This window comes from Camelina sativa, chromosome 14 (genome assembly GCF_030686135.1).
Source record: "Camelina sativa cultivar CO46 ecotype springtype chromosome 14, ASM3068613v1".
NCBI classification, from domain to species: Eukaryota; Viridiplantae; Streptophyta; class Magnoliopsida; order Brassicales; family Brassicaceae; genus Camelina; species Camelina sativa.
The window spans coordinates 6262585-6289102 of record NC_141893.1 but is presented as its reverse complement, the minus strand read 5'-3'; the positions used below and the strand labels follow the sequence as shown (position 1 = coordinate 6289102).

The window sequence follows — 26518 nt, the reverse complement described above, 5'->3', positions numbered from 1 at the left end:
CCCAAAACTAAAGTAACCGACTTGTTTTACAAACCCAGATCATTATTTATTTTTCCGGTTCAGTTATTTTTTTTTTGGTTCGTTACTGTCAATAAAAAAAAACAAAGGCAAATTCAATAAGCCCTAGCAGGTTTTTGTTGCTGTCTATGTCACTGCTCTTCCTAAGAAGAGCTAAGCCGTTATTTGTATCTTGTGCACGTTCTCATCACCACCCCAGCTTCTTATCTCCGGCGTTTACGAATCAGCTCCTGCGTCCGTTTCACAGTTCCAGAATCATGGTACGCTTGTATTCCGATTGTCTTACACCGTCGTTGATTATCACCGGATTTCGAAATTCTTATGAGAATTGAATGTTTGTTTTCTTAATTCGCAGTCCGAATCAGAGAAGAAGATCCTTACAGAGGAAGAGCTTGAGCGGAAGAAGAAGAAGGAAGAGAAGGTTTGACTTCTGTTTTTTTTCTTTCTCTCTCGTAGAGCTTGATTTTAACAATTAGAATCTCATAGACGATTGTGGTTGAGATTGTTGTTCAATCAAGGGTGTGTGTAGAGTGATTCGATAGTAATACAATTAGCTGTGGTGAGTAATGTTTTCATATAGAAATGCCTAATTGGAAAATGGATTGGTGAGAGTCGTAGACAGATGATAGAAATGCCTAAGTTATTTTTAAGATAGAAGGCTTAGAGAAGCCCGAAGAAGTGTTTTACATTTATACTTGGTTCATGCTTCTTTTGGTACTTTGAATGCAATGCCTTACGTTTCATTTTTTTTTCCTGTTGTAAGAGTTACTGATTAGGTGAATGTTATTTTGGTTTTTGCTTTTGTAAAATCTTATTGATTTCATTATATCGTGTTGGCCTTCAGTTCTTATTTATTTTCAGTGTAATATCAACTTTAAAAGTAATCTGTAAAGAATTTTTTTTTTGTAGAATAAAGAAAAGGAGTTGAAGAAGCAAAAAGCTTTGGAGAAAGCGAAGCTGGCAGAACTGAAGGTAATCTCTGAGGAACCCTAGTTATGCATTTCGGGTTCCTGCTGCATATTTAATTATTTATGTATAACGTGCAATTTACATCCTTAACTATCCCTGTAACTAGAAAATTTTATCATGGTGTGCTTCTCTCGTGTAGGCAAAACAGGCCAAAGATGGAACCAATGTCCCTAAAAAGAGTGCAAAGAAGAGTTCCAAACGGGATGCGTCAGAAGAGAATCCTGAGGATTTTGTGGACCCTGTAACTCCTCTTGGTGAGAGGAAAAAGCTTTCTTCACAGATGGCCAAACAATACAGTCCTGCTGCCGTAGAGAAATCGTAAGTGTGTAGAGCTTTTTCTTTGACAGTAATTTGAGCTTTTCCTTTAGATAATGCTGTGTTATTCTGTAATTATTGGGTCAGATGGTATGCTTGGTGGGAAAAATCTGACCTTTTTAAGGCGGATAATAAGAGTTCCAAGCCATCCTTTGTTATGGTAAGGCCTTATCCAGTTCTTAAATTCATTCGTTCTAGACTCAACTTTCTTTTTTATTGTCTTCTCGAATATTGTCAACCAGATTCAATTGAGAAGAATTTTGAGCTTCTGAAATTATTAGTACTGTTTTTAATTACAGTTTCTATAATCCTTTGATTGATTTGCAGGTTCTTCCTCCTCCAAATGTGACTGGAGCCTTGCATATTGGCCATGCATTAACAACTGCAATTGAGGTTTCATTAGCACATTGTTTGGTGCTGTTATTTTGTCTACTGTTCCTCCCGATGATCAGCGAGTAAAAATTTGCTGATGCAGGATACAATTATTCGTTGGAAGAGAATGTCTGGGTATAATGCTTTGTGGGTACCCGGGGTTGACCATGCTGGTATAGCTACACAGGTTTGTCCCTATCTCATGTCTGATATTAAAATAATTTGCCGCCTAGAGCGAATCCCCTTTGGCTGCATGCATGTAATTTTCTTTTTACATTGTATCATATTCTTTACTTGAGTGTTCATTCTAGGTTGTGGTTGAGAAGAATATCATGCGTGAAAGAGGAATGAATAGGCATGACGTTGGCCGTGAAGAGTTCATTAAGGAAGTAAGTTGAAAATAAATATATGCTCATTAATCATTTTCCTTTTTTCATTGTTTAAAAATTCTCCTTTGTTGCTTGTGATTGTGGAAAAGGTGTGGAAGTGGAAGAACCAGTCCGGCGGTACAATTCTAAACCAACTACGCTGCCTAGGAGCTTCTCTCGATTGGTCTCGTGAGGTAAAAATTCAGTGATCTGACCTTTCTCAGACATATGCTATAGAAAGTTGGCTATATTCAACTTAATTCGCTGCTAGATGACCTTAGATGTATATGAACTTTTTATCTTCACCTGTGTCCCTGGGCTCTCCCTCCATCTCACTGATATGTTTCTGCCTGTAAAATGTAGTGTTTTACGCTGGATGAGCAAAGATCAAAAGCTGTCAATGAGGCCTTTGTACGGTTATATAAGGAAGGGCTTATCTATAGGTATGTTTAAGTCTGACGTTGTTATTTAATGCAAGCTATCGAACTACTGTTGTAAAGGATACATGGAAACAGGAATATTGTACTCATTTACGTTTTTCAGCTACCTTGTTAAAAGAAAGCACATTTAACTGAACTGAAGGCATACCATGACTTGTGCAGGGATATTCGGCTTGTTAATTGGGATTGTGTTTTGAGGACAGCCATATCTGATGTTGAGGTAAGTCAGCAGCAACTGTGAGACTATGATTACTGGACGGCATCCTCTTTATGCAGTGTCTAATATCTGTAGGTTGAGTATATCGACATCAAAGAAAGAACACTACTAAAAGTTCCTGGCTATGAGAAGCCAGTTGAGTTCGGTCTTCTTACTTCGTTTGCTTACCCTCTGGAGGGAGGCTTGGGCGAGGTTGTTGTTGCCACTACCAGGGTGGAAACGATGCTTGGGGATACTGCTATTGCTGTTCATCCTGATGATGCAAGATACAAGCATCTTCATGGGAAATTTGCTGTGCACCCATTTAATGGACGGAAGTTACCAATTATCTGTGATGGAATACTTGTTGATCCAAATTTTGGTACTGGTTGTGTTAAGGTACACAGGCTCTCTCTTATATATTTGAATTCTATGTTTCTGCCGCTTTTAGTAATTTTCCTTGTGTGAAAGTTAGTCTATTCGTCTCTTGTAGATTACTCCTGCCCATGACCCCAATGATTGTGAGGTTGGAAAGCGCCACAAGCTGGAATTTATAAACATATTCACTGATGATGGAAAAATCAACACAAACGGCGGGTCTGACTTCGCAGGGATGCCACGCTTTGCAGCTCGTGAGGCAGTTGTTGAAGCTCTGCAGAAGCATGTAATTCTGTTACTCTTCATATAACTTGCAAAAAGACATTATTATCGATTGTTGGTTTGAGAAGATATTACAACTTGGTTGTTTCTTGTAAGTGTCTTGTAGAACTTAACTATTTTGTCTAAACATTACTCAGGGGCTGTACAGAGGTGCCAAAAACAATGAAATGAGGCTTGGACTTTGCTCAAGAACCAGTGATGTTATCGAACCTATGATAAAGCCTCAGTGGTATGTTAATTGCAGCATGATTGGAAAGGAGGCTCTTGATGTTGCCATCACTGATGAAAACAAGAAGCTCGAGTTCATACCAAAGCAGTACACAGCAGAATGGAGAAGGTTTCTTTCATTTACCCCATCTATTATCATTCTTATTGCACCATTGTATGGATAAGCTGTGATAGCTGTTTAAGATGTCACTACACCATCTATTAACAATCACAACCTTACAGATGGTTAGAGAACATCCGTGACTGGTGTATTTCGAGACAGCTTTGGTGGGGGCACAGAATACCAGCATGGTATGCCATTCTAGAGGGAGATCAGCTCAAGGAAGTTGGTGCGTACAATGACCATTGGGTTGTTGCTAGGACCGAAGAAGAAGCTCGAAAAGAGGCTGCTCAGAAATTTGCTGGGAAGAAGTTTGAACTCACTCAAGATCCTGATGTACTTGATACATGGTTTTCTTCTGGGCTCGCTCCATTATCTTTTCTGGGATGGCCAGATGAATCTGACGACTTCAAAGCCTTCTTTCCAACTTCCGTTCTTGAAACTGGACATGATATTCTCTTTTTTTGGGTTGCTCGTATGGTTATGATGGGAATGAAATTAGGTAGTGAGGTTCCATTCAGCAAGGTACGTATGAACTTTTAGTCAAACAAAGATCCTCCTTCCTCTTAGCCGCAAGTATTACTTTGTGACCAGTACTTATATGCAAAAACATTTCTTGTCGTTGCTATAGGTTTATTTCCATCCTATGATACGTGATGCTCATGGGCGTAAGATGTCGAAATCTCTTGGAAACGTCATTGATCCGCTTGAAGTAATAAACGGAGTAACTCTTGAAGGTCTGCATAAGAGATTAGAAGAAGGTAACTTGGATCCAAGAGAGCTGGTTGTTGCCAAAGAAGGACAAGTGAAGGACTTTCCAAATGGTATCCCGGAATGTGGCACTGACGCTCTTCGGTTTGCGCTTGTCTCTTACACTGCTCAGGTACTATTTATTGCCAAATCCCTAACAAACTCCGTCGATGTATATTCTATAAACTAAAAATTGCTCTACTCTTGATTCTTTTCTAGTCTGATAAAATTAACTTGGACATCCTCCGAGTTGTTGGTTACCGTCAATGGTGTAATAAACTATGGAACGCCGTCAGATTTGCGATGATGAAGCTGGGCGATGATTATACCCCTCCGCAGACTCTAATCCCTGAAACCATGCCGTTCAGCTGCAAATGGATTCTCTCTGTTCTAAATAAGGCAATATCAAAGACAGTAGAGTCACTGGAGGCATTTGAGTTCTCGGATGCAGCCAACACAGTATATGCATGGTGGCAATACCAATTCTGTGATGTGTACATTGAAGCAATCAAGCCGTATTTTACTGGTGACAACCCAATGTTTGCTTCAGAGAGGGCTCATGCACAACATGCTCTCTGGATAAGTCTGGAGACTGGCTTGAGACTTCTTCACCCACTTATGCCTTTTGTTACTGAAGAGCTATGGCAACGGCTTCCCTCACCCAAAGACACTGAAAGAAAGGCGTCTATAATGATATGTGACTACCCAACTGCTATAGAGGTCAGTAAGATTTTCTTAGTAACTTGTCATAATTTGTTGGGGTTTCTAACTCTTTTCTTCTGATGTCATGAACCCAGAATTGGACAAATGAGAAAATGGAGAGTGAAATGGAAACCGTTCTTGCGACTGTGAAATGCATGAGGGCACTCAGAGCAGGGTTGCTGGAGAAACAGAAAAATGAAAGGTTCGTGTATATGATTAAAACCCCATTCAAGGAGCACTTTGAGACATGTCATATCCATCCTTCATTTTTTCGAATATACTGTCACTAAAACTAAATATAAAGGTTACTTTTAACATTGTGTACGTTTTTCAGGTTACCTGCTTTTGCTCTGTGTGAAAACAACTTAACATCTGAAATGGTAAAATCTCACGAGTTGGAGATCAGAACCCTTGCAAATTTATCATCCTTAGAGGTAAAAATCTATCTTCAGTTTCTTTCTTACTCTATTGTTTCGTGTCTCTTATCAGAGTTGCTATGGGGATTTGGTACAGGTTTTTATAAAGAGAGAACACGCAGCCCCACCTGGATCTTCCGTTGAGACGGTAAACGAGAACCTCAAAGTGTATCTAAAAGTGGATGGAGCGATTAACACAGAAGCTGAAAAAGAAAAAATCAGGAACAAGCTTGGTGAGCTACAAAAGTAAGTCCCTAGATCCGAAATTGAATCGAAACAGAATGTTTGAATCGCATGTTAGTTTCCTGAGGTTTCCTCCTTTTGAAATTTGTATTTCTTGTATCATCAGACAAAAGGAGAAGTTGCAGAAGATGATGAATGTGTCTACTTATGAAGAGAAGGTCCCGGCAAATATAAGAGAAGACAACGCGACGAAGCTTGCTAAGATTCTCCAAGAGTTCGATTTCTTTGAGAAGGAAAGTGCCCGTCTTGCAGAAACAAGCAATTCAGAAAATCAGCAAATGGAACAGAAGAAGTGAGAGACAAAGTCACAGTTTCTGTCTAAGGCCAAATTTAATATCTCAGGTTTGAGAAAAACCTGATGTTATTGTGAACTAGTTTTGAGTTTTGACTATATTTTCATTACATCTTTCTGAGAGAAACACTGTTAATTAGTTTTGAACAGATCATTTGCAAACATGATTTGTTTGTTCAACGTGAACATCAATTGAAGGTACTTCTTTGTTTATTGCACTAGCTTTGGGTTTAGGTAGTGTTAACCGGGTCAACCCAGTCTGAATCAGTAGAATATTCTCAATGATTTTTAAAATACTAATTAGGCTCGAGGCCAACTGAAGGGTGTGATAATGATACTTATAAATAGCAAAGCTTGTGGCCTTGTGGGGTCATATGCATGATCAAGAGAAATTACAGCAAAAGCTAATTTATTACTGGAGTGGTAGAACCAATAACTTTTCATAACCACTGGTTCATCAAACGGGTTCGATAGACTACCAAACTGACCCTTACATATATCGCCTTAGTCCCCCATAAAAAAAATATCTTCCTTCTTTTTTTGGTTGCTTTCTATTCTTCTTTTCCTGAAACATTTGATCTGATTTCAATAATTTGAATCAAGTATAGTTGGACCCACGATTACTTTACCGCAGCCTTTTGATTCCTCAAAGTGTTATCATCTACATATATATTTGGTCTCGGTTTCATTCTTTGTTGTAATGATGCTCATTCTGATAAGGTCCTTAATTCCCAATTATACTTCATCACTGCTTTTCCCTGGAACAGTAGGTAAGTGTCTGATTTTCTCTTTAGTGATATCGATTTGTTTGGTAAAAGGTTATTATTAAGCTGGTCAGGATCTCAAAATAGGCTATTATTGTATATCAAGTTTTTGATACGTACTCTCATACCCTTTATCTAGAGTCTTCTAGAATTGAAACCATATGATTTGTTTTGTCTCCCAACTCCTGCAAAACAAATTCCCACGTACCTGTAAAATGTTGTGTACTCTGATAAATAAATATGTATAACACCAACGCATGCCCGGTTCTGAGCCCATGCAAAAGAAGTTCAGATGATCTGAATCAGATCTATAGGAGCAAATTACGCGTCATTTTCTTGGGAGTCTTTCTCTACATCAGCAGAAATGAAATTATGTGTGTATATATAAAGGCATAAACACTGGACCAACTCTGAACATTTAGCATTTGTATAGACGATTCTGCAAAAATTGCAATCATGGATTGGTGGATAAGAGAACATATAGAAAGCCTGTAAAGGGAGAATTATTCTCTTTATGTCCCTCTCCTTCTTCTTCTTCTCACCTGCCATTTACAATCTAACACAAATCAAACTTGTAATATTGTTCAATTGTCTCTACTGCTATGATTACAACCATGTGTGTCCTGCCTCTAAAAACCTGAAGTTTCTCTTGAATTTTTCAACATGTTATGATTTCCCTTTTTGTTGAGTTATATAACTCATACTTTGCTATACTTGGACAGGAAGCTCTCAACTTACATTCTCCAATGTGTCATGTCTTCAAATTCAAATGTACATTACAAATTCCCTTTGCAATCTTTTCAAGTGTTGAATCTATTATGTCAATTATGCAATCTTTTCAAGTGTTGAATCTCATTCCTCAATTTAGATTATGTTATACTTGGGGAAAAGTACTAGAAGGTGGACTTTAACAAATATGTGGAGGATACAGAAAAGAAAAGAAAAACATAGCAAACATACTTCCAATGTTTTAAGGAAAGAAAAGTCAAGGGTTGCTAGCTTGGTTCTTATTCCCACTAATTATTTATGTACACCCTCAACACTAAATCTTTTTTCACATGCCCACATCTATATATATTGACTAATGACCTAATCCTTAGCATAAGCTTTTAAAATTAAATCGTTTTAAGAACAATTAGTATTAAATAAGTTTTTTTGTTGCGGTGACCCTCTCTAGGTGTTCTCAAATCATACTTTTAAACAAACTCTCTAGGTGTTTTTCTCTCTTGGTTGATTACACCTTTTTATTAAAAACTTTATCTTTTATATTGTTCGTGCATGTGCTATGATTAAAATCAATTAATAAAGTGTAAGGGAGAGAAGATAAATAATGGTCAAATCTAATAAAATGGTTCGGTGAGAATTTCTGAATCGAAATAGAATTTAGCCGTTATGATAATCCAAAACTTTTTTTACAACAATTCCAGTATAGTCAAATTGTATCTCTACACACAAAAATACATTTGAGTCGACGAAACTCATTGAATGAATGTTTGATTGTAGTAAAAGCCATGAATCATGGACCTGCCGTCCATCTCACAATAAATTTCTTTTGGATCTATTTGGTGATTTATTGAATGTTTGATTTTTTCATTTTTTTTTCATATAATTATTTCAGGAAACAAACCGTAGCATGTAGCCACAGTATCTATCAATTTCTCCGTACCAACTTTGCGTATACGATAAATTGCTTTAAGTACGTTCACTTGGTTATAAGCATATATATAATTTTTTCTTTCAATTTAAGCATATAGTATTAAACAGTCAGAATCGAATTTTAATACTAACTAAAAGGGGTTTGATCTATTATCTTTAATAAAACAAGTCAATACTGTTCTACTTGATTAACTTTAAAACAACATTGTTTGGATAGGTTGTCCTATCTTAAGAGGAGGAGTCTACAGTTTTATGGTGAAAAACTTGTATGTGTGGTTAAGAGATAAGGCTAAAGCATCCGTGTATCGATTTTTATTTAATGCGGAGGCCGTGTTGGGTTCTCTATCAAAAGACCCCAAGATAGTGTCATTAAAAGGCGAACACCTTACCTATCTTCGTCAATAGAAAGTAGGTAATTCGTGTTTTTTTGTTTTTGTTAAGCCTGATTGTTAAACATAATGGTTAGGATACCATCTAATCAACATTTCATTTCACACATTTGCTTAGATTTTCTAAATCAATAAAGTGGTTTTTGGCATATATGCACACATATACGACACATTGGATATCTTTTAGGTGTAAAGTGAATACAATCAAAACGTGTATTATGTATTGTAGTCTTAATCTTGAAAGTCAATAACATCACCTTGAGTCCTTGACATATTCTAACAACATTAGGCTCCGTGATTCATATGGGGTAAGGAGGTCCACTTTGTACGTATCACGTAAGCTCCAATATAATTGTAGTAGTATTACGGCTTGGTTTGAATTGTTAGAGAGTTATGTGTGCAACTTTCTCCTTTTGGTCGGTTTTGTTGGAATCCTTGCATATGTATTTTTGTTGAATATGTAGCATCAAAATGGAACACAGTTGGAAATAAGGTCTGAATAAGTGGTAGGTACAGTTGGAAATAAGGTATACATCGTACATTTTTTTTATTAATGGTGTGAAATAAATGAGACAAACCAGTTTTGTTTACATAAAACAATTTGCGAATTTTTAATTTGCTGATTGTGCTATTTACGGTATATATTTCTGAAGGGGTGATTATACGATTAAAAATAGTATATGTTTACTCTTGCTTTTCTACAAAATCATAGATGCATAAAACTTAGACAATTTATCACAAATAAAAAAATGATTAAAAGAAAACTGCTAGACAAAAAAAAACTGATACATTTAATGTAAACAAAAAAACAAGAAATCAAGAGACTTGAGATAAATCCTGGTTATGGTCAAGAAGATGACTATGCGTAGTACTACTTCCATACCCATTTGTCCATTTCGTCATCGACGACATTTGCGTCCTACCCTTCTGCTTTAAGCAACTTCCTACGTTTTAATTTCTTCTTCATCTTTTTATTTATTAATTTATTTGTTAATTTTTGTCGTCCTCTTTATCTTCTTTTATTTTGAATTGAAATTTTCTATAAAGAATGAGGGATCCAAATTATATTGGGAGGAAACACTAGGGTAAGTGATCCCTTCACATTTTGTTGAGATTTGTCGTTCCTGAATTTTGGTTATTATGTTTACTTAATATAATAATCTGAATTTTGTTGAGATTCATTTTAAAAGATCAAGAATCCGAACCAGTGCTTTAAATGGGCTACCACATAGGGAAATGATTTTGATTTGTTCTCAATAGGCAGCAAGAAATCAGAAAGAAGAAAAAAAAAGTAACAATGACAAACTGGAAATAAGCAGAAGCATAGGGGCATGTGTTATGCGCATCATTACATTTTGTTTTTTGAAATTGGTGTAAGTATTATCAAAAAAAAAATATATATATATATATAGAGGAATGAATTGGAAAATGGACGAAAATGGAAAGTGGAAACTAGGGGAATGAAGTCAAAAAGGTTGGTTCAAATACGTACGAAGGGCTATAAATATGACTTTCTAATTATCAGAATATAAATTATTAAATAACACGAAACCCCAAAAAAAAATGAAAAAGAGTAGAAAACTTTTTTTAATTAAAAAAGAATGGAATGATGAGCCTAAGGTCAAAGCTTAGCAGTTGGCTATCTTCATTTTTGCTATTCTTATTCTTATTACTCATTATTTTAATTTAGTCTAAAAAGACCCTATGATGAAAAAAGGGTGACGCCTAGAGGAAACTTCTTCATTTGGGTAAATCCCAAATCCCAATAAGTTAATTCTTGTAAGCAATTAGGATCGGACAAAACAAAATCAAATGTTCTTAATAGGAATAAATAGGACAGAATGCATATTCTAAAAGAGTTATTCATCATAAAAGTTTCACATATTTTAGTGTAGACTAATTTTTAAAGCATACAAATTTTCATATATAATTTTCTTAGTAATAAAAGGTGATTAATGGAAAAATGTTTCCAATAATTTAGAATTTCTCTGGTCGAGTGGTCCATGGATTATGAGGATACCAACCAAAACTTAAAAAAGATTCTTGTAAAAGCTATTTCCTACTAATGCATGCAAAGTCAAACGGATGATAAATTTGTGTTGAATGTATTCTATTCTGTTAGGTCAAAAACACATGTCACCTCAAACTATATAAAAAGTATAACAACAACATTCCAGCTGGTTACGTACTAATTATGAAAATATATATATATATACAATCTTTCTTCTTTGCTCTTCCTAGAATTACTTATCATATCACATGTTCTTGAGTTATGATTTTTCTTTTAGCTTCTTTATATACACACTATATACATATACACACACATCTATAAGCACGAGTTCTTCCAAAAAGAGACAAAGGGGAATAAATAGATGGGAAAAAGAAACATTTATCTTCTATATAAACAGAAACCTTTTGTCCTTTTTAATCTTTAACCTTCTTCACTCACAGAATAACTATCCTCTCTCTTAGGGTTCTTCTTCTTCTTCAATTTCTCTCTTCCTCTGGTTTCTTCTTCAACTTCTCTACTGAAGGCAAAAAACAAGAAACTTTTTTTTGTTCTTTAACGAGATCAAGATCAACAAGATTAGGGTTTTCGGATGGGTAGGTGTGGAAGGAGCAGCGACGGAGGAATCGGTGGAGTTAGACCGTACGTACGATCTCCGGTGCCTCGTCTGAGATGGACGCCAGAGCTTCACCGGAGCTTCGTTCACGCCGTTGATTTGCTCGGCGGACAATATAGTCAGTCTTTTTAACAAACTTTTGTTGTTATCTTTTATATATATATATATATATATAAATTCAAGACATCTTGAAGTTTGGTTTTGTAGCTTTTATTTTGGTACTTTTGAATTTGTTAATATTCAAGATTTTAAAAGGATTTGTGTGTTTGGTTTGAATGAAACAGAAGCAACTCCAAAACTTGTTCTTAAGATAATGGATGTGAAGGGACTAACCATATCACACGTAAAGAGCCATCTCCAGGTCAAAGAAAATGCTAAAAAAACTTTTTTTTATTTGATAGCAATTGTTGTCTTCTACTGTTTATTCGTATATGCCAACGCTGATTTTTTTCACCTTTATTTATTTGGTAATTGGAAGTTTTAATGTTTTTGCACTGTTTTGATCATTCTGCAGATGTATAGGGGATCCAGAGTCAGTCTTCTTGGGAAACCAGGTAATGAAATTTCGCAAAAAAATGAAATTGGTTTGAATCAGAAGATATCAATTTAGACTTTTGAACGTCATAGTTTCAAGATTACGACAGTTCTTTACAAATTCCCACCATTCACTTAAAAATTGCAATAATGCATAAATTTAAATCTCACTCCCACCATTGTCAGAAATACTCATGTTTATTATATAAATTATTTATTAAAAACAAGGATAAAGAATTTGGGTATAGCCTTGTAGATAATAAGTAGATGCTTCTTTAATTTAGTTGTGGAAAATAAAAATACTACCAAAGAGTTAAAAAGAGAATATTCATCATGGTCAATAATAATAAAATCAATGTTTTTTTTTTAAATTTCTTGGGGGACAGAAGAGAGTTCTTCACCATCTTCAAGAAGAAGAAGAAGACAAGACAATGAAGAAGATCATCTTCATGACAACTTGTCTGTACACGCAAGGAATGATTGTCTTTTGGGTTTTCACTCTTTTAACTTTAGGTAAATTTTTTTTTTTTTTTTTATGGGAAATAAATGGAAAGGGAATATTAATTTGTTTCTGACAAGTGTTTTAATTTTATTCCAGAAAATAGGTATGCTATCATACAGTTTTGTTTGAATATGAATTGTCGAATATGTAGATTTTTATATTTTTCTCTTTTCTTTCTTGTTTTTTTTTGGGGAGAAGAGAGCAGACTTCAGTTACTGATAATGATGACGATGACTTTCTTACCATCATGAACATGGAGAGAACGAAGACATTTGCAGGCAATGGCGAGTCCATCAAATTCCAGTCTCATCACTTTCTCGAGGTATTAAATATTAAATTCGATTTTTATTACTACGTATATGGTTTCATTCATAAATAGCCGTTACGAAAGGTTACATCAATAGTAATAAAAATATTTAAGACTCAGATAAACACTCACTAAACCACTGAACAATTGTTATGACTTATGATATGGGTCTACAACACTAGGGTAGGCTTGGGGCTTGGGGCTTGGGGCTTGGGGCTCGGTACTGAGTATTTTCAGATGGAGATGTCAATAAATTCGTAAGTAGGAGCACTAATAATAGTTCAGGGATTAGTACTATACATCATAATTATTTAGATAAATCATTTAATATTAATGCAAATTAAATAGATACTCTACAAAATTAAATAAAAAAGAGTCTTATTTTCTGATGTTTTCATAGGTATATGCATACATATTATTAATTCCTGCGTGGCTCAATCTATATATTTATAACATATCGTAATATTTTAGGATTTGATAGCCTAGAGTAGACTCTCACCATATTCTATGAGCAGAGGATTTGAGGATCTTGATTTGATTTGCATTTTAATAGCCTGTAGATTATTACTCTAGTTTCCGAACTTAGTTATGAAAAAACTATCAACAAATAAGAGTTTTAAAAACAAATGTAAAAACTAAGTTCAATTCGAAACTTTTAAGAGTTTTTTTATGTGTTTTGAAAAAAAAAAGGCCAAGAGCAGGAAGACCAATTGTAAAAACACATGGCGAGAAAACGAACACGAAGGAGAAGAAGAAGAGTTATCGTTGTCTCTATCGTTAAACCATCCTCAAAATAATCGACAACGTTGGAGAAGCAATGCAACATCATCACTTAGTGAAACAAGTGAAGCAGTCTCATCATCTTCAGCTCCATTCATCTTCAGAGATTGTTTTGCTTCTTCCAAGATGGATCTTAATCTCAATCTCTCCTTTTCTCTACTCCGTAGCTGAAACATTTGATTCCCATTGTTTTTAAAATTTTTAGTGTAGTGATCATTCAGATTGTTTAAATCCTCCCTAAAAAAAAAAAATCGTAATCTTCTTCTTTTGGTTAGGCTTCTAGATTTTTGCGATGGTGACGATTTTTGTTTGGTTCCATAATGTCACGATCGAATCGGATATGAATCGAATCGGACTTAGCCAAAGCAATTCGACTAGTTATGAAATTATTATGTTCTTAAATTTAGTGTTGCACCAAAACGCAGCGTTTTATTTCTGTAAAAGGATTAAGAAACTCCAAAAAACGCAGCGTTTCAAAGACTAGTTAAAACGCAGCGTTTGGTAGTGGGTGTGTATTATTGATGCGCACATTAAATTTTGTAACTGTTTATTTTTGCAGAAAATGATAATAATAGAAATTAAAAAAAAAAAAAACAAAAACAAAAACAAAAATAACATTGATGGTAGTGGTGAAGATGGTCGGTGGGGATGAATCTATCGCACCGTGTCGGTTCGAGATTACACACGGCGAGGCTCGAGGCTTCGTCTACCGTTAATAATTCCTCCGCCGTAATGTCTCCGGGATCATCATCATCATCATCAATCCCGGTGCGCCGAGCTGCTCTTTTCCTTGCTGCCATCTCCATCTCTTGCTTCGTTCTTTACAGAGCCGTTGATTCCTTGTCTTTCTCCCCTCGCCTTTTCAATTTCTCTGCTTATCTGGTTAGTCTTCTCTTCTCTTCTCCTCCTCACGAATTTGAAATGTCCGTCGAGAAATTAAAGTACGATTCGATTGATGTCTAAAACCATTTGGAATTGGAGTGAATTTAGAAAATGACCTAAGCTAAGCTAGTTCTGGTGCTTTGAGTTTGCGTATGTGGTTTGTTATGATGAACTCTAGTTTCTGGTATATTTTTGGTTTACTTGGTGTGTGGATTCAAAATGCAGCGTGATGATGAGGAACCACCAAAGCTGGAAGATGTCCTGCGTAAAGCTGCAACTATAGACAGGACTGTGGTTTTGACAACTTTGAATGCAGCTTGGGCAGCTCCAGGATCTGTTCTTGATCTCTTCTTCGAGAGTTTTAGAATAGGGGAAGAAACTAGCCAAATCTTGAATCATTTGGTGATTGTTGCGTTGGATGCTGAGGCCTATTCCCGTTGCTTAGAACTCCATCAGCATTGTTTCAGTCTTGTTACTGAAGGTGTTGATTTTTCTCAAGAAGCTTACTTTATGACTCGGTCTTACTTGAAGATGATGTGGAGAAGGATTGATCTCCTACGTTCTGTTCTTGAACTGGGTTATAACTTCGTTTTCACGGTAAACTTTCTCGTATCTTATCTTTCAGTCAGGTACTAGCATTGATATTAGGGAACTGTGTGGTTCTGTTACGTGACATTCGTTTTTACTTTACTCCAGGATGCTGATGTGATGTGGTTCAGGAACCCGTTTCCAAGGTTTTACATGTATGCGGATTTCCAAATTGCATGTGATCATTACCTCGGAAGATCAAACGACCTTCAAAACAGGCCCAATGGAGGATTTAACTTTGTAAGGTCTAACAATCGAACTATACTGTTCTACAAATACTGGTATGCTTCAAGACTCAGATTCCCGGGATATCACGATCAGGATGTTCTTAACTTTCTCAAGACAGAACCTTTTGTTTTCCGCATTGGGTTAAAGATGAGATTCCTGAACACTGCTTATTTTGGCGGTCTTTGTGAGCCTAGCAGAGATTTGAACTTAGTTCGTACAATGCACGCCAACTGCTGCTACGGTATGGAAAGTAAGCTTCATGATCTCAGAATCATGCTTCAAGATTGGAAAGATTTCATGTCTTTACCACTTCATCTAAAGCAGTCCTCTGGTTTCTCTTGGAAAGTCCCTCAAAATTGCAGGTACTGTTCACTTTGTTTGAAATGATCTTCCTTTTAAACATCTCTGATCTCTGTTTTGGTTTGCGCCGAATGTTAAACGGTCACTTTCACTTTCATCGATTTGTGATCATCGATTCTTTTTGTTTTTTTCAGTCTTGATTCTCTTCGACGCTATGATGAATCTGTGGATGATGAAGAGAGTGATCCACCAGGAGAATCAGGAGAATCTCAAGGATGATATGTATTGAGACTTTTTTTTGTACATGATTGTTGAGAATCTTTCCAGAAAGTAAGAAGAAATATATAAATTTTGTAGCGAAAACACAAACTCACGGCACAATTTGCAATTTTGGTGATAATTTTGAAATCTCAATGGAAATTAATTTATATGAGTAATGACAGGCCCAAATAGAACAGCTCAGGTAAATTTGTCCTCTTCAATAAATTGTATAGACATGTAATATCATGTGAAATATATACATACAATACAGCCCAAGAGGAGATCACAGAGTTAAATTTCTTACATCATACATGTAATGTGTTGATGAATAACACTTGCAAGTTGAAGAAACTAGAGACAACTTACAAAAGCAAAACTAATTATTGATGGAAGAAAGAGTGGGTCACAACTCAAAACTATTTCATATTTCTGTTTGAGTTTGCCAACTATTTTTTCTCTGTGTTAAAACTCAAAAGTTAAAACAATTCAATCAATTTTAAGCTACCCTAGTAATCATAATAGCGGAACTTATGAGGTTAAAACTATTAATTGCATGGTTATGTGTATTTTATATGGTGGGCTAACAATAGCTCTATTGGGCTTGGCCTTTTTTTGTTTAATTACATTTCGCAATTCAATAGCAAATCTGGTAACAACAGGCCGAACTTTATTTTTCCATAAAACAAGAAATAGCTAAAATAACTTAAAAGGATTATAAAATATAAAGTGTTAATAAGCCAGTGTAAATTTTTGTGAGATTGGGCTAGACAAATCATTCATTTTTTTATTATTGTGTGTTAGTTAACAGGTTTTTGTAACTTTTCTTGCACAAAACCACAGATTCTGATGAGGAAGTGGTAGCTTTATTTCCAAAGACGATATTCATATGTGAAAGATGCAACAAAATTAAAATGTTATAAAGAGAACAGAATCTACGGCTTCATAGAAGAGGACATAACCTTCCATGGAAGGTGAAACAAAAAAGTCGTCTAACAAAGAAGTAAAAAGAACACTTCAATATTGTCCTGAGCCCATGTGCGCCCACCGTCATCCCTCACGTGCATTCCGAGACCTCACTGGGATCATCATTCTTTTTAATTTAATATTATGTTACACATAATTTTGAGTATAAAAATAAATTTATACACACAATTCATATTAGATATTTTTAAGTTTTAACCAAACGGCCAAATTGAATTTTAATTCATTTGCCTTGGATACACCGCCTTAATTTTCTGCCGTAGAATAATATCCTTATAGTACGGATTTTATTTTATGTATCTATCTATTAGTATTTTTTTTCGGACGGTTATATCATATATTACTGCAAATTAAACCATACTATATAATAATGTGTATATTTGTGTTGACTCATGCTAAAATTGTTAGGATTAATTTGTTACGAACAAAACCGTAAAATATTTTTCCTCAAAATAATTATTGGATGGAATATTTGTGTGTGTGCGCGCGCGCGTCACGTTCATAAGATATATAGAAACGAACTATATAAATGAACTTGCATTCAATACGTTGACCAGCAAAAAAAATGTTCATTCAATACATCCTCGAGTTACATTTAATGAACGCCAAGTGTCTTTGAATTAGATTGACATTCAAAATATTCCTTAATTGTTCTCTGTCCTATTCTGAAAATTTCTAGCTCCGCCCACCTTTGTATTAGTCTGCCAATTTCATAATTATATAAAGCGTATATATACTACTCAGAGATTGTATATATATGATCATTCATCGTTCTATGCTGTCACCGCTATCGTAGTCTAAATTTATAATAAGATATGTAAAGTTACATATCGATGTGTGCATGTGTCAATGCGCGATATTTAATATATACGTACATATACATATACATAACATGAGCATGAACAATTTTTTGAGTTCGCCTGCATGTAGATGTATTCTTATACAACTTTGCACTCTTTTGAAATCCTCTTATATATAATATATAGAGAGAGGGGTACTTGAACATTGGTCAATATGTAATGTATGAGCAAAACCATATGCATGTGAGTGTGTGTATTAGACATGTTAACGAAAAAGTTTACATATATATAGGAGGAGAATGATAAATTTTTATATAGAACTAACTATAAATCTACTTTTTAGTCATTTGAAAACAATGGAATCTTAATTGTAACTACGAGAAATGATGAGTCTCTCTGCTACTGTGTATGCTTTTGTCTTCACGTTTTTCTTTTCCATCTTGTGTATATATAGTGAAGGCCAATTTAACAAGTAGATCCCTTTTTTATATTAATTTAAATAATAATTGTGACATCACAGACACAGAGAGAGTTCCGTGACGCGTTGGTTTAAGAAAGTGCGACTCATCACTTATCGTACAGACAACAACTACAACACAATTGCAACATGGTTATTATTGGTCTATCCCACATAGGGGTCCCTACAGAACCTCGAACACGTTAAACTTGTCGTCTCTGGATCCTCATATGAACTCGTTTTTAGTTCGTCCTGGATTCTTCATGATGCAGGAGTGAAGCCCTAGTTTTTTGTAATCATCAACAGTATCATATGCACGTGTTCTCATCCTCAACAAGATGATGCCTCTCGATCTTCGTCTTCCGCAGAGAGAATCAATTACTTCCGGCGGCGAAGGTGACTCAGTGCTTTCCCTCCTTACCTCATCAATGAAAGTACCAAATTTACCCCTCACTTTTCAGAAAGCTGTACTGTAAGAAGCTTTGCCGCATCTATGGCGACAATGAGAGCAATCTCTACGATTTGATGAATTTTTTCACGCGAGCTCCTAGGTTGAAGATCATCGCAGGTGTATGAATCTTCAGGTTTGTCGTTAACCAATATATATATTTAGAAAATTTGAGTTAATATCAAACTTGCAGTGTCTGTTCACATAAAATATGATATCCTCTTTAACAAAAATAAAATAAAATATGATATCCTTCAATTAGTAGTAAAGTTCAGTAGTTGTTCTTATTATTAGCTTATACTATAGTACTTCCCGAGTTAACAAGTTTTTTTCCCAAATTTGATTCTGTTAATTCATAACTTTCCTTTTTTGGAAAATGCTTTTTTAAGAAAAAAAAAACTACCTCGGAGTTCTTAATTTCTTTCATATTTTTATTTTTACGTTTTTGTTGCTTGTCAATGATAATGTTCTATAATTTTGTGTGTTTCATTATCACTTTTTAATTAGAAACCTGTACGATGTAAAATCGTATTATTATGTTACTCAGAAAAACGATTGATTAGGGAAACGCCAATGTCATTGATCTTTTTGGAATAATCTAACTATTATATTTGAAGAAAAAAACATTTTTGGCCTGTCACATTTATGGTCATATCATTGCGGAAGGCAGTGAATGAGTTGCGAGAGAGAGAGTAAAGGCAGCTTTTCTTAGTGTGTGCGTGTGTGTGTGAATTTAATTTATTTTGTTTACCTTTTCCTTATTCGCTAAAAATATTAGTTTCATTTGTCATATTTACGGACGCTAGCTGGCTATGTCACGAGTGTTTGTCTTTGTTCTGTGATGCCTCTCTAATATATATTTTCATCATTTTATATAATTTTATTGCATATATTGCCATATTGGTATATGTATCGATGTCTTAGTAAAACTGTTCTAGCATATCCACGAGGGTTGTCTTGTCCCCATCAAATTTAAATTTAACGGTCTAGAAGTAATATTTCATCTCTCCACGTTCCAAAAACGTATATAATTGTGGCTTTCCTTTCATGGAATTCTATACATTAGGAAATTTGCTTGTGTGTGTGGAATACTGAAAAGCCATTATAACAGAAAATATGATAACAAAAGTATATATGTATGTTACGTTAAGTTATGCAATGATTATTGTTCCATGCATTAATAGGATGTTTAACAGAAAGCATATTAAGAAAGTATAAAAAACAAATCATCTTTCTATACATAAACAACATTATTTAATACTTAATCAAAAAACCTCAATAAATTAAATGATTAAAAACTATAAAATTAAAACATGATATGAATTTACCTTTTTCATTGTATCTCTAGTTTTACAAAATTTTAATTTTAATTTTTTAGCCCTATATATATTATGTTATACGATATATAAACATGACATTTTCTGTTTCTGTTGGAGTATCACTTATCCCATGACCAGTGTTGTTCCGACACTCAAAAAGTATGCTGTTACCATTTAAATATATATTACCAAAAGACGTTTTATTTGAAAGAATAAAATGTGGCTAAACTGGCAACTGTTTACACGATTTTACCTTTTTTAGAAAAAAAATTGAAAACCGAGATAAATCAACCCCTGTACTGACAATTCAAAATTTTGAAGTCTTTTTATTTATTTCGACGCAAATAAGCACGTACGTACATACTGCATTTTCAACGTATATATACACAACACATTGTATATATGTGTGTATGCAGATTACGTATAGGGCCCAATTGGAGATTACCCATAAATGAAGTGGACCAACGAGAAAAGAGAAGAAGATGTCCCGAAGCATTCGCAGTATTCATTGAGTTTTCTCGATAATATTTTCTTCACGGGCATATTTAATCCTTCACGTCAACGACAAGTCTACCATGCACATGCTTTATCTTTTTTTTTTTTTTTTTTCTCTCTCTTATTCGATTTTCTTTAATACTGATTTTAAGTCTGTCTTTATAGTTTGTATGCATATAACTAAAATGTTGTGTTGGTTTACATAATATATATAGGATTAATAAATATTATTTTAGCGTCCTTAATTAGGGATTTAGGGTTACACATATACTATATTATCTCTCTCTCTCTATATATATATATCTATACAAACTCTTTGGTATTATGAAGTATTAGTTGATTGATTACTAAAGTTTGATATGATTATGATATGAAATCTAAACATTATACAATATATATATATATATATATATATATATGTGTGTGTGTGTGGTGCGGAAAAGTTGAATCGAAACAGAGAAAAAATCATAGGTGGAGACTGTGGAGTCAACGTCGGGAAGTAACAATAAAGACCAAAAGAAACAGAGTTTAACTTATGTCTTCGGTGTTTGTATCACTAGCTAGTTCTAATGAACTTAAATATATAACTACCTTGACGACAAAAAGAAAAGGGTTGTCTTCGGAATGTCAACAGCATTGTGCTTTATAAGCTCAAAAATGTTTGACGGTACATTGTACGTACGTAAAAACTCATATTTAGACATTCAAGTTACTAATTAATTTGCTCAAAATAATTACCTAATATGTATTACTTGCCTACTCGGTTATTTTGTATTAGGTGGCCGAACATTTTTTTTATCGTATATTGTAATACATATTACAACATAAATCTATATAATAACAAGACCTATTTTATACTATAAAATTGGATTACGACACGAATTTGAATAATTTGGGAATGTTGGATGCTTCTGTTTGTATTATGCTTTTGTTGGAATATTATCCGATCCGTTGACGTATTATTGTAGACAGATATCTCTTGAAATCTGCTCATAACTTGCATGTGCAACGTGGGATATATGATTTATATATGAATCAAATTTAATCAAGAAATTTATTCATTTGTTATGCCAGAATAAATAAGTATATCTACATGTGGGAGTTTTTAATTATTTTTGTCAAATATCTATAAATATATATAGATATATAACTAAAAGAAAATCTGAAAGTTAATTCACATGATACATGCAAATGTATTTGGTAACGTTCAATAGGATCTATTGTAAATCTGTTTCTTATTCAGGTTTTAAACCAATATTAGAATAGACAAGGCCGTCGTCGGTCCTGAATCATGTTAACATTAAACCTAAAACTATACTGGACAAGGCCGTCATCGGCCCTAAATCATGTTAATATTTAATTCAAACTATATTAGATAAGGCCGATGACGGCCTAAAATCAGAATAAGATATAATCCAAATATAGATTGGATAAGGCCGTTCTCGGCCCTAAATCAGGTTACCTATAATCTAAAATTTGGATTCAGAATTAATAATATATCATATCAAATAACTATTATAACACGCAGATAAGATAGAACAGTTGGTAGAAACACATTGTTTATACTCATAACAATCGGAGGTTCGATTCCGAGAACACTCTAAAAACTGGATTATAAAGTATATAATTAATGTCTGTAGATGACATTGTTTGAATCTCTATATCTTATATTTGAAACTCTTAATTATATTATGAACTTATTAACTACTTTCATGAAATAGAAAAAAAAATGCAATAGACTCAAAGGATTGAAGAATTATAAATTTCATTAAGGACTCCCATTACATTATTAATAATAATAAAAAACTTAAGAAAAATATAATACTAAATAAAAACCCCAAGCTAAACCCTTAATATATAGTCGAAAACAGAAAACGAAAGAAATTAAAGCTTAAAAAGAAAATCTCCAAGGGACCCAGCAGTCATATCTAGATAATATGGATGATCTGTACAAACATATACGATCATCTCAAGCTTTCCCAAATGGATGATTTGGGTGTGAAAACTTCATCTCAGTGCCCAGAGGAGCTCCATTACGACCACCACCACGACCATTGACGTTGCTCACAATTCCTCCATTAACGTCAAGAAAGTCCAGAGTCAACCTATCCGAGCCTCCCATGCTAAGATTGTTCCCGAAATGAAGGTCAAAAATGCTACCGGAGCGGCTTTGATGATCAGTCGTCGCAGCTAGAGAGTTCATCAGACCTTGAAAGTTTCCATTATCAGCATCTCCAAAGTCATTAACGACGACACTTGAGGAAGATGAAGAAGTTAACCCTCTCAGCAAAGTAGAAGGATCGTTGTTATCAGCACCACTGGTGAAAAGAGAAGGGACACTTGTCTGGTCAGGGTTCTTAGTGTCTTGAAAGTATCCAAGGTTGAACAAGTGGTTGTTGTTGCTGTTGATGTTATCACCGAGGTTGATCAGACCATGCTGGTTCATGAGACTCTGGTCGTTCTGCGCCAGCAATCCTTGGTTCGTAGCGCATTGCATGAGGAAGTTGGTAGGACCGCCGGGATTAGGGTTTGAGGACTGAGGAACGAACTCTTCAAACTTGTTGGGAGATGAACGGTTCAGATTGTAACCTGCAGCAGCTAGAGGGGTAAACCCAGAAGTTGAACTGCTACCGAAATGGTTCTGAGAGAGAGAAGAAGCAGCGCCGCCGTAAAAGCCATGTCTGCCAGCACCACCACCACCAGCAGCTGACATAGCCGTGAAGCTCACGGTAGGGTTCCTTGCTGACTCCTGAATCAAAGCATCGCAGAAGGCCCTGTGCGTGATGTAGCTGTCTCTCCTGCCATCACAACCCAATAAACAATTAGAAACATGTTTGACCAACACCATGAAACCAAAAAAAAATATAAAAACCCTAGAAATGTAAAGTGTTCATCAACTACTCCTACTATCTCACGCGGACCACAATATTCCATTAATTAAACAAAGAAACCAACTACTCTTATACATAAAACACATATATAAATCAAATCATATATATTATGAAGAGCGAGAAAGAGAGAGAGAAATGGAATGGGCCCACAAGAAGAGGAGTTACATGGAAAGAGGAACCTGCAAAGGTGAAGAAGAAGAAAACAAAAATGGGAATGCATGGAAACAAATCCAACTCACATGTGACCAAATTTAGCATCTTTAATTTTTCTCTTTTCCCCTTCACTGTCCTTCTTTCTTTCACTACTCATCAGCAACCAAACAAATAGATTGATAGATCCTATGTGTATATATGCATATATGTTCATGTCCCTATGTAGGAAATATGATGTTCCGTGGCCAATATAGATTATATCTATGTGCATAGATTTCAGTCACAAGTCAATATATATAAAGATGGTACCACAGTACTATAGCTTACACATTCATTAGTTAAAAGTTTACTATTCACTGACCGACATGTTTTTTTTTTACTTGAATCTCAAGCAGAAGCCTAGAGTACTAACCTTAAAAATATAAAGCCGACATGTTAAATTCGCAGTAAGAAAAAAAAACGAGTTAAGTTTTGACCCAAAAAATGATTTATGAATTAGCTAAAAAAATATATATTTTAATTTATATAATATGTTCTTTCACACTATAATATAATCGATTATATTAATATGATATAAAATAGGACCAGTTTTATCGGGATGGAATCAAGAAAGATAGTTTACCTAGAGAAGATGGTACCACAGTCACATCGATACTCTTTGGTACCACAGGTCTTAGAGTGAGCTTTCCAATCGGATTGAACAGCGTAACGCTTAGAGCACTTCTCGCACTTGAATTTCTTCTCACCGTGCTTCCGGTAGTAATGCTTCTTGATGCCGGTGAGGTCTCCGAGAGCACGTGCGGGGTCATGGTGGACGCACGAGGCCTCCGGGCAAAGATACACCTTCCTCCTCACTTCTTTGTTCGACTTCTGCTTCAGCTTCCATGGAAGGTTGTGTCCTCTCCTGTGAAGCTGCAGATTCTGTTCCCTTTGAAACCCTTTGTTGCATACCTCACAAAGGAACCTGTTGGTCGCCATTATCGTCCTTGGGGATAACGCTATCACTTCAGCATCTGGATCTGTCCAATTAAAAGGAAAAAAAAAAAATTAATCAGTCGAACCAAATTAATATCATCGGTTAAGAAACAATTATATACAACCACACATCAAATAATACTTATCCTCTTGTATATAAAAAAATATGATGCATCCACCACAAGAACTTAAATTATAATCTAATCAAAAGATCCAATCAAAATTCTCCATTATCAAAAATGATAATAGAGAATACATGAATTGGCATAGGGTTGAGATGTTTATAAAAAAGACTACAAGTACGAGGTACTTGCTTGGGTTTCCGGGTTGGTTTCTGCGCTTCTTGGGTGGTGGAGCAACGGAGGAGTTGGGTTGTTGAATCATCGCCGGCTCGTGATCACGGTTGAAGTTGTTTGCTCCGACACGAGCACCAGCACCAGCACCAGCACCAACACCACGACCACCACCAACACCAACACCAACACCAACACCAGCACCAGCACCAACAGGTCCAACACCAACACCAAGACCAGCACCAGTACGAGCACCTGAGATGAGGAAGGACTGAGCGGCGGATGAGGCAATCGAGTTGTTGTAGGATGAAGACATCTTCTCAGGTTCTGAATCTGCTTAAGCTGCTACAAAGATCCATAGAAAAAAATAATAATTAAAAAAAAAAGTGAGAGAGAAGATAAGAAATCAAAAATGATACAGAAGAAAACGAAAGCAAAGAATTAGAAGAACAGGAAGAAGCCATAGAGATTGACGACATGGAAAAAAAAATTCACTAGAAGACATTTACGAGAACAAAGAGAACAAATATAAATCCAAAGAATTAGATTTAATTTGTAAGTTTTAGAAAGAAGACATAGTATAAGTTGTTTTTTTATTGTACCCCTTTTAGTCTTGAGATTCAGAGAAAGAAACCAAGAAGAAAAAGGTCAACAAAAAAGCTAAAAACTCAGAGACAAGAAAGAAACCAAGCAGATGGTGATGATAATTGTTTTGAGGAAGAACAAGAAGCCACAGTTGAATATATATAAATACTCACACCTCTCAAAAAAAAAAAAAAAAACCCTACCTCTCTCTCTATATCTCTTGCTTTGTTGCTCTACTGTTTTAATAATTGGGTTTGTGGTCTTCTGTGATGTCCAATATATATAGCTACAGTCCCTATCTCCTTTGCCCAAATAAAGAAAAAAAAATCTAACTTTTTAAAAGTGAGTACTAAACCAACTAATGGTGGTATAATGGTTGAAAGATTCATCTTGATATCTTTGAGAACCCATGCATTTTTTAACCATTAAACTACAATTTTAATCATTTTTTACCACTTAATTAAATATTTTTATTTTCTTTAAAATGATATAAATTTCAACTATTATTTAATTTTTTTATTTTTTTCATATATATATTTTTTAAAAATTCAACTTTTTAAAAAATTATTATAATTCTTATTTATGTGTGTTTTTAAAAAAATTATTTGAATTTTTTTTTACCGTTGCTGTATAAAGTCAATTTTTTTAAAAAAAAACATGAAAATAGTGTAGATTTTGATATATTTTAAAACAAATGCGCTGAGGAAAGGTTACGGTTTGGGTGTCATTGTAAAACGGTGAAATGTGGGCACATGCGGGTGAGGTCAGGGGGCCACCTCAGAGTCTTTCTCGTGTCTTTCTGATGGCTTCATGACAAAACCTCTCTCTTTCTCTCCATTTAACTCATGATTTTTGTCTCTAAACAACCAAAGCATTCACTATGTTTCTTCTAGTTAGTTTTTTTCTTTTTACCTCGACTGATAGTTTTTACCTACTTAACCATGAGACTATACTAAATATTACTATTTAAAATTTAATCGAACCTTATATCATTTCAACTGTGATCACAAAAAAAAGTAGGGATTTAATTTGAACTTATATTATTTTATTTCTATTTTTGAAGTATCATTTTAACAGTCAAATTTTTGTTTAAAAATAATGTTTTATGTTTTTAACTAAAAATTTTAATCAAAAATAAGTGTATTAATGAATTAGTCTAATTTTAATCATGTGTTATTTTTAAAAAAATAACTATAACGACAAAAGTCATAATTAGCATATTTTGACATTTTGTAAA

The 26518-nt window shown here is 34.6% G+C and overlaps 4 protein-coding genes and 1 long non-coding RNA gene across 14 annotated transcripts; 4 read left to right on the top strand and 1 right to left on the bottom strand.

Annotated features, from left to right (window-relative positions):
- Window positions 1-57: 57 nt before the first annotated feature.
- Window positions 58-6282, top strand: LOC104740132 (valine--tRNA ligase, mitochondrial 1). Its single transcript, XM_010460664.3, has 21 exons — window positions 58-278; window positions 374-439; window positions 928-990; window positions 1127-1305; window positions 1390-1462; window positions 1630-1695; window positions 1778-1861; window positions 1986-2063; window positions 2153-2236; window positions 2406-2485; window positions 2645-2702; window positions 2775-3077; window positions 3172-3342; window positions 3476-3675; window positions 3789-4191; window positions 4298-4549; window positions 4636-5136; window positions 5214-5320; window positions 5453-5552; window positions 5632-5780; window positions 5884-6282. The coding sequence occupies exons 1-21, from the start codon at window positions 147-149 to the stop codon at window positions 6071-6073; spliced, it is 3339 nt and encodes a 1112-aa protein (XP_010458966.2). The 5' UTR covers window positions 58-146; the 3' UTR covers window positions 6074-6282.
- A 4775-nt stretch (window positions 6283-11057) lies between these two features.
- LOC104740131 (putative Myb family transcription factor At1g14600) lies at window positions 11058-13899 on the top strand. Of its 2 annotated transcripts, none has more exons than XM_010460662.3 (6): window positions 11058-11620; window positions 11787-11863; window positions 12017-12056; window positions 12423-12549; window positions 12737-12860; window positions 13536-13899. In XM_010460662.3, exons 1-6 carry the CDS (start codon window positions 11479-11481, stop codon window positions 13794-13796), a joined length of 771 nt encoding a protein of 256 aa, XP_010458964.1. In that variant the 5' UTR covers window positions 11058-11478; the 3' UTR covers window positions 13797-13899. The 2 variants fall into 2 exon arrangements, with proteins under 2 accessions (XP_010458964.1, XP_010458965.1); XM_010460663.3 differs by having other exon boundaries at window positions 11118-11620; window positions 12426-12549.
- A 240-nt stretch (window positions 13900-14139) lies between these two features.
- LOC104740130 (uncharacterized protein At4g15970) lies at window positions 14140-16060 on the top strand. The gene is made up of 4 exons (XM_010460661.3): window positions 14140-14507; window positions 14733-15104; window positions 15204-15685; window positions 15818-16060. The coding sequence occupies exons 1-4, from the start codon at window positions 14274-14276 to the stop codon at window positions 15900-15902; spliced, it is 1173 nt and encodes a 390-aa protein (XP_010458963.1). The 5' UTR covers window positions 14140-14273; the 3' UTR covers window positions 15903-16060.
- Window positions 16061-18243: 2183 nt separating this feature from the next.
- LOC147927882 (uncharacterized) lies at window positions 18244-20629 on the top strand. The gene is made up of 2 exons (XR_015579660.1): window positions 18244-18706; window positions 20306-20629. It is a non-coding gene; the product is annotated as an uncharacterized LOC147927882 (long non-coding RNA).
- A 1503-nt stretch (window positions 20630-22132) lies between these two features.
- On the bottom strand, window positions 22133-25981 carry LOC104740129 (protein indeterminate-domain 6, chloroplastic). 9 transcript variants are annotated; one of them, XM_087485448.1, is made up of 5 exons: window positions 25485-25624; window positions 24718-25038; window positions 24051-24447; window positions 23515-23577; window positions 22133-23182 (listed from the first exon to the last, which is right to left on the bottom strand). In XM_087485448.1, the coding sequence occupies exons 2-5, from the start codon at window positions 25010-25012 to the stop codon at window positions 22354-22356; spliced, it is 1584 nt and encodes a 527-aa protein (XP_087341574.1). In that variant the 5' UTR covers window positions 25013-25038; window positions 25485-25624; the 3' UTR covers window positions 22133-22353. The 9 variants fall into 9 exon arrangements, with proteins under 9 accessions (XP_087341574.1, XP_087341573.1, XP_087341575.1 ...); XM_087485447.1 differs by having other exon boundaries at window positions 24718-25041; window positions 25485-25607; XM_087485449.1 differs by having other exon boundaries at window positions 24718-25041; window positions 25299-25496.
- Between the last annotated feature and the right edge of the window lie 537 nt (window positions 25982-26518).